Source organism: Urocampus carinirostris, chromosome 11, assembly GCF_059441175.1.
Source record: "Urocampus carinirostris isolate Australia breed hairy pipefish chromosome 11, RoL_Ucar_1.0, whole genome shotgun sequence".
NCBI classification, from domain to species: Eukaryota; Metazoa; Chordata; class Actinopteri; order Syngnathiformes; family Syngnathidae; genus Urocampus; species Urocampus carinirostris.
Window position 1 is genome coordinate 7,861,131 of NC_142359.1, and position 8,579 is coordinate 7,869,709.

At 42.4% G+C, this 8,579-nt stretch overlaps 1 protein-coding gene across 1 annotated transcript in view; it reads right to left on the reverse strand.

Annotated features, from left to right (window-relative positions):
- Nucleotides 1–5,919, reverse strand: part of fgf11a (fibroblast growth factor 11a) — a 70,665-nt gene extending 64,746 nt beyond the window's left edge. The window contains exon 1 of the mRNA XM_088346878.1: nt 5,019–5,919. Within this exon, the coding sequence (XP_088203004.1) occupies nt 5,019–5,211 (193 nt within the window). The 5' untranslated portion in view covers nt 5,212–5,919. The remainder of the gene's footprint in view (nt 1–5,018) is intronic.
- Between the last annotated feature and the right edge of the window lie 2,660 nt (nt 5,920–8,579).

Below are 8,579 nucleotides of genomic sequence, written 5' to 3' on the forward strand. Positions count from 1 at the left end.
GCTTGTATCATCCTTGTTCATTGAAATAGGAATAACACATATATGGTTATATATACCAGTCAACCTCAGACCAATGCGTCTCTTATTAATGATTGCAATTCCTCTTATTATAGTAAACTATACAAACACAATGTGGCACCTATCTACTCACAGAAAGAGTATGTACACTAAAAACAAAAATCATTTTATTTGCCAAGTAAACAACACAAACAATTTTTGCGCATCTTTCTTAGCTCTTTTCATACTTGCAATAGGTTTTGTGTTGCTTATTATCCTCAGAAGTACAGGGTTTTGCTGACTTTATCTTCAGCAGCAATCTACATTGACCTTTTCGTTCACTATCAGTAGCCAATTCTGATTCTAGCCTAATGGGCAAGACGAGATCGGCCTTTTTAAAAAAATGTTTCCTCGTACAAAAATTGCTATACGGCGTACACAATCCGTAAAAATGTAAATTACTTACCGTATGTTCATGCCCGTAATTCTTCGTAGTTGGTTCTATTTCAGAATTTAACACAGACTGGAGGCGCACCCGCCGTATAAGGCGTGGGTAGTGGGACATTATCATGCAGGGGGGGTTGGGTCATTTTTCGGCCCAACAAAGACAAGCATACAAGTGTTAAAATACAGCGGTTGCAAAAGTGAATTTGGTTGTGGTCGATTAAGTATTGATTACAAAGTAAAACACACGTATAAGAACTTGACGGAGGTTGTTTTCAGTTTCCTCTAACTTACCAACCTTCGATTCATTAATCTTAAATACTCAGTTTCCATGTTACCATGTTCTTCCGCGTAGCGTAGAAATCAAGATACCACGGCAGATGAAAATACCAACAGCATCCAATGGAGGGGAAGTTAGCTTTTGATTTAATTCATAGTTGCAGGAACAACTAATTTTAGACTCCGGTAGCACAATAACTTTCAGATTGCTACAGGGTATGAGCACTTCTGCTAACAATGCATCGCGTGTAACGTCACACGTCCTCTTCCGCGCAAGCTGGATATGAAGGCCATCAAACAAGAGACGCTTATAAGTCACAGTATACGCTCAAGAGTCGCATTTTTTGGAAAATGTGAACGATTTCACAAAAACATGGGCTTTCACGCGAAAATGTTGAGAGTCTTGACACGGCCAAGTCAAGTAAAGTCATGTTTATATAGCCCTTAATCACAAAGAGTCTCAAAGGGCTGCACAGATTACTGCAAACCACAGACTATTATTACAGGATGTTGCAATAACAGATAATACACATATATTGTCAACATTGAATAAAGGTTATTCATATGCTATAGAATAGAAGTGTGTTTTAAGCCTAGATTTAAACATTTCTACTGAGGTTCCAGATTTAATATCAGGGGGAAGAGAATTCCACAGGACTGGGGCCCGAACGGAGAACGCTCTTGAACCTGCGGATCTCTTTTTGGCTCTTGGGATCACAGCAAGGCTCAAACGTGTGACGTCCCATTCTCAGGAGCAAGCACCCAACCCTAAGGCCACCGAGATGGTCGGACCACTGCTCTGAATGACAGACAGGGCGCACTGCCCTACAATTTGATGAAAATCTGAGATTTATGTGCCTTATGGGGTGAACATATGGTAATCTAGATGATTTGTATTGTATTTTTTATTTTTCATATCCATCCAGAGTGGATTAAAAAATCAAATGTGCTTATATGTGGCCTCCTTTTGCTGGTTGGCTGGCTTTCAAAAACAAAAACACAAAGACGCACACGCACTTATAAATAACAGCAGCGGCCCAAAGTTTCTGTGCATATAACATTGACAGAGAGAGACGTCCCGACACGACTCAACAAGGCAAGCAGAATATTTAAAAAAAACCCTGTCAGTACGTTTCATGTATAATATCGTCTCAGAAGTCATGCGACTGCTGCAAAGCCTTGAAAACATTCAAGCGTGCATTGAGGCATTAAGCTTCTGGGAGGACACGCTAAAGACGGGCGGGGGATGAGGCGTGTCATGCCAAACCTCCTTGAGGAAATGATGAAGATGCACGTTGCCATACGTGCTACTTAACACAGACCCCATCATTGAAACGGCCAATGGATAACAGCTCTTTAACCTCAGCCTCCGTACTCCGGTCTCGCCATTACCATAATAAATCCATCAGTGTGTAGGGCCGTGCCGATAGCGATGTTTCCCATGACAATGGCTCCATGTCACCGTTTTCCCGACCTGTCCCACATATTTTACGGCTGTAATCACGCAAGCGGGCAACTGCCTGCATGGCAGATGCCGCTTGCTGTTGGAGGTTGCCCACGTAATTACTGACACTGGGAACTTTCCGAATAAACACATCCAAGTGCATCATTTCACACCTTGCAGAAAGACGTAGGAAGATCGCATCATCTTGGAATCGCTATGGATGGAAAATTCGAAGCCGTTATTTATTTAGTTGTAGGGTTTGAATGTTTTTGTCTCTCGATTAAACATCCTTGAGTATGCCAAAATATTAATCAAATATTGAAAGGGAGGTGTGTCTTTAAAAAGTAGTGCATTAGAATATTTCTTTTAAGTATGTGTAAACAATGCCCAACTGAGTTCAAATAGCACTTGTATTTTTTCGACTGCGCCTATCTCATTTATCTTACTTTTAGCAAAGTGTCAATACCAGGGTAGAAACCGGACCCAATTGAGTGACGTTTACCACAAGTTTTATTGAAAGAAAGAGGAAGGGCTGCGCCCACGATCTGGTGTTCGCTGGACGCGGGAAGCAAGTCGCTCTCGGATTCGGACTGGGATCCGTACACGGAAGTGGATCTTCCGTAGCGAGCGATGGCGGTGTCAGGGACGGAAAAACTGGTCGGTAGCCGGAACTGGGAGAGTAAGACGTGGTCGGGGTCGGTAACGAGTCGTAAGCCAGAATGGGAGAGTAAATCTAGTCAGGGACAAAAATAGGTCATAAGCCGGGACAGGAGAACAGACGTGGTCAGGATCAAAACAGGTTGTAGCCGGAGACAGACGGGAGCAAAAACAGGACAGGTGGGAGTCATTGTGGAAAAAGGCTTGCCTAGTATACACTGAAGTTCGCAGACAGACTGACCACAGGGGACAGACAGGACTAGGTTCAAATAGGGACAAATAGAACCCGCGGCGGTTGGTACCAAATGAGCGGGCACAGGTGAGTCACATCAGTAATCATGACAGCAAAGCTATTCCGGCCGCGGAACACAACACCGAGCAACTTCAGGCTAATTTCCTCCCTTTTTTTCTATTTGTTAGTGTAGCATAAAAAATGGTAACAGTAACAAGGGACATACACTAAGTATAGTGCAAAAAACAACCCAAACCCCAAGAAGATGAAAAAAGAAGAATTTTATGTGACCGTGTCTTATAAATGCTTGCAAATGCATTATGAACAAACTGCCAAAGGCTGCAATCATGACTTTAAGACAGGAGCTGGCCAAAGAGAGTTTAAAAGTTTCAAATTCCGTACAGCTCCTTCAATACCAATCTAATCCAATTGGTTTTATACTTTTATAATGACAATAAAGTCCATTCATTCATTCATTCATTCTGATTGTCTGTTATAACCAATCAATCGAAAGAAATCAGATGCAAGTACCGCATCGCCGTCTGTTGTGAAACTAATGATCGAAATCACATCTTATCATCTTGTCAAGAAAAAAGTGATTGAAAAATTTTAGGAAGGAAGAAATTGGCGAACACGATATTTACACATCAATGACACACACAAGACAATCTTCTGTTTAGCGCAGGGGTCGGAAATGCAGGGCTCGCAAGCCAGGCTCTTTTCATGAGTACATCTGACTAGGAGATAAAATTTGCTTTTTTAACACATTTAGGCCAGAAGTGCAACACTGTGTTTTTTATCACGAGCGGCTAGAGTGTAGCAGCACTTTTTTACCATTCAGACTGGTAAGAAGAAAGGCCATTACAATGTTTTTCCTGCAAATCAGAATACACATGCGAGTGTGATATCTGCAAACTACCATTCCCTCGATATTGTTTAAGAGTGTAGTTTGGAAAAGTTATGGAAAAAAACATATATGTGCAAAAATACTTTTAAGACAAATGTTTGTAGACTTCAAAGATGTCAAGGATTTGCATTTATAAAACCGAAAGGAGGACGACTAATGTCCACTCGATTTCCAAGGTTAGAACTGTGACCATGTCACATAGCTCAAGGTAAATGGATTTGTATCCTTCTGGTTTGCTGTATCTTATAACATTTTTACGAAATAACTTTGCTCACACCTTGTTTTAAAACTATTAATCACGACAAAAATTAACCAAAAATTTCTAAACTGCGGTAGGGAGACACATTTTAATTGGGATGTCTGTCGATATGGGACACATATTCTGGCTTTTTTATTATTCAACATAATATAAAACCATCAAAAGTCACAAAGTGAAATAAAAATTACTGAAGAATTAGATTTGTCTGAAGATCAGGCTTGGCAGCTTTGTTACATTTTGTCTTGAAAGATAGTGTCTCACTGAAAAATATTTGGTTTCATAGCTCTTTGAATAAAAAGTTTCCCGACCCCTTGTTTAGAATGTCTCTTAGGGAATGTAGTGAGTCAAAAGTTGCATTTGGATTTAGATTTTAGCATTGAACAAGATAAATACAGATGACCCTAAACCTGAATCAAAGAATCAAAGGAAGAACACAAGCCACCAGGTCACATTAGATTCTGTGGACTCAGCTTCTCAATTCTAAAATGGATTAATCCTGATATTGCGTCAGTATGAACTGAAACGAAACAAAAAGTAAAGCATACACAAGTTGGGACGGTGGCTTTGCAAACCAGACTGGAAGGGATCCCATTCCTGCTTATGTCCAGCCAAAAGACAGATCACTTGGAAAAATTCCCAGACTGGGATTATAAAATCTGGATTGGAAATTACAGCATGGATGTCCTCTGCAATCAGGATTAATTTGCTTCCTGGCCTTAGGCCATCACTATCCCGCTGTCAGAAAAGCGACAGACATGGACTGGAGGAGGTGGAGAAGATTAAGAAAAGTGCAACTCACCTGGTCTTTTTTCCATTTTCCTCCCTCGGCTGCCACATAATCGAACCTTGGATATCAAAATGAGGATTTGCTTCTGGCAGAGGGACTTGTTGCTTTTCGGGCAAGGCTTTCGCTTGCTGGCAATCTGCCGGTTCGTCTGGGGGTCCTTGATCTCCCGACGCTGCCGGATGAGGGAACTGGCGAGGGCGGCCATCTTGCCAGCACAGGCCCTGATGGCGGTCCGGTGGTGCCCAGCTCTCAGGAGGTGTTGTAGGCCACCCCACTGCCTGCTGGCCCAGGTCGACGGTACAGTACTACAGTATTCTTGAGATGACCAGTTAGAGGAAAATGGATGTAAGGCAGGAAAGGACAAACCCTCAAAAGCCGCAAAATGTAATCGGAGGCTTGATCCCAATCAGCCAAGCCCTGAATCGAAACGTTTTTGTTCTCGTTCTGACAACCATTTTCTTATCTAAACAAATACATCAGTTCTGCTGTAGTCCAGCCTCTATCTCCTTGAACTCTGGCAAAGTTTGACTCAGCCATTCACCCAATTGTGAAATCCTCTCAATCTTGACCGTCAACCGTCCTCCAGCCGTTGTTGGACACAGTGACAGCATTAGTCCAAGAAGTGCACAAGCAGATCAGACCTGAGGTATCAGCTCGAAAACGAGGAAGCCGCCTGACTTACTCCCCCCTTTCCAAGTCTTTCATGCTGTCCCGTGTTCTTGAGCAGACAAGTGGGGAGATGTGGGAGCGCTCCATCCGAGCGTCCTTCTAGAAGGGACGTTCCAAGGGTGAGGACAGGGTAGGGAAGAGACACGCCAGTGGCATCTTACCCCCCCATGTCGGATCGAGCTCCCCAAGTCCCTCTGCTTGTGTGACCGAAGCGTCGCGTCCTTCAGCCACGCTCGCTGCCTTGCAGCTGGCAGAACGAGAGATGAATGAGTAGAATGAGACGGCGAGAGAGGCAGAGAGAGGTGGGGAGGGAGTAGAAGGAGTGGCTAACTGGCAGGTATGCAGTTTACACACTGGCTTGGAGAAGTCTGATTTGCATCAGGATGGGTCAGGTAATTGACAGAGTATGTCTTCGTATGAAGAAATTAATCATTTTTTCTTCACTATTCTTATTAGGGACTGACCTCATTTTACCTTTGGAGTCCTCCATTTGCCTGAGGCTGGGAACCTTTTTTACACATAGAGCTATGAAAGCAAAATATTTGATTTAATCTTATTTTGAGAGCCACATCATATATTTCAAGACAAAATCAAACAAAACCACAAAACCTATTCTCCAGACAAAAGTCATTGCTTCAGCGCATTTTATTTGACTGTTTGACATTTGTTGTTTTGATAAAATTCATAAAACGATAATAAATCAAGTCAAGTCATGTTTATTTGTATCGGCCTGAAGGCCCGGTCACACAGCCTTTCACGGGCGTATCGAGGCTGAATCACGGCCAGAAATTTCTGCCCATATAGCGCTGTTGGACGCTTTGAGATCGCGATACAGACGAGATACAGCAGTGCTTTACACGCGGTAAGAAATTCACACGAGGTTGGCCGCGCGAAAAAGTTTTGCGCTGCTCAAAACTTTAGACCACGGGTAACCGCGGGCGGCACACGTGATACACACGAGGTAAAGACGCGGGACGTGCTACGGCCGCGGCCAAGACGTGGTTACACGCGGGTAGGACGCGAAATTTTAGCAGGTAATCGCAGGTGGAGCACGGTCATAGCACGTTTGTTCTGCGCCTGTATCGCGGTGTTATCACGTGCATTAGCGTGTGTACCGTGTGTAAGCACGGTCAAACGCGATACAGCCGCGGTTACCCGCGATAAGGACGCGGAACAGTCGCCGGCGTCTGTTTCGCGGGCATACCACGGGTAAACGGCGGGTTTAGCCATTTTTGCACATTTTCCACCGCGTCTGCTTCACGGGCAGAAATTTCTGGCCGTGATTCAGCCTCGATACGCCTGTGAAAGGCTGTGTGACCGAGCCTTTAATCACAAAATGCTGCACAGACCACAGATTATTGCAAACCACAGACTATTATGACACCATCCCCTGATCTAAAACCTACATGAGGGCAAATAATACACAGATATTGTCAACATAAACTATAGGTTATTCATATGCTATGGAATAGAAGTGTGTTTTAAGCTTAGATTTAAACATTTCCACTGAGGTTGCAGATCGAATCTCAGGGGGAAGAGCGTTCCACAGCATCGGCGCCTGAATGGAGAATGCTCTCGAACCTGCGGATCTCTTCTTGGCTCTTGGGATCACTAGTAGACCAGCATTTTCAGAGCGAAGGCTCCGGACCGGAACATAGGGGAAAATTACATCTGAAAGATATGAGGGAGCAAATCCATGCATGATTTTGTAAACTACCAACAGAACCTTAAAATCACATCTTAAGCTAACAGGGAGCCAATGCTGGTTAGCTAAAATCAAGGATAATAATAATAATAATAATAATTTCCTTTGTATTGTCATTCTTTGTAACAATGTACACAGAACGAAATGTGATCAAACTTTCTTGTCTTAGTTAAAAGTCTCGCTGCAGCATTTTTTACATTTTGATTTTGGATTTCGGGAGACCGGAGACTAGTGCATTACAGTAATCGAGACGGGAGCCACAGCCTGTGTTCCATATTAATAAAAACACCACATAAAATGTTTGTATATGAGTGGGAATTTTACTGTCTCGTTGTATGCTACGTTTTTATACAGCACTTTGAGTGGCATTTTTTTTGCCTACAAATAAATTTGATTGTTCTTTGCGTTTCATAATGAAGTGTTTCAACAGTGAAAATATATTTTTTAGTGAGCTTCCAAATACAGGATTTCATAGGGACACGCACTCAAAACGGTGTCTGTTGGTCTAACACAGTGTAAACTGTACTTGGAACCAGGGTTGGGTAGGGTTACTCTAACTGGATTACTTTCAATCACTTTTGGATTACTCCAATACCAAATATGTTAATAAAAGACAAAAGAAACTAAATATGAATAAAATGACTAAATTTTGTGCAGGCTTGGGGAGTAACGGAATACATGGAATGGCAAAAATGATGTCGGCAAGCTGTTTGGATTTAGTTTCATTTTGTTTCTGTCGCATTTTATGTTAGTTTGGCCGGAGATCAAATAGATCAAAGCCGGGGGGGAAAGCTTACCACGTTGTTGTGAGTCATAATTGTATTCATATTTAGTTTATTTTGTCTTTTATTAGCATATTTGGTATTGGAGTAATCCAAAAGTAATTGAATGTAATCAAGTTAAAGTAACCCTACCCAACCCTGGTTGGAACTCTGCTCTATATATTCTGGACCAAACAATACATTTACTGCGTCGCTTCATCTTTGCTTATACTAAAATTGGAATGACTCAGAGAAAGCTAGCATTGTCCTTATTTTATCTATGAGCCAGATGTACTTATGAGAAGAGCCATGCCTGGCTCACGACACAAGCTACACGTTCCAAACCTCTGACCAATACTATAACAGTTAAATGTTACTTCATCTTGTTTTCTATGAATTTTTGGCTCCACTAATTATCCTGAGTACGTAAACCTCAAA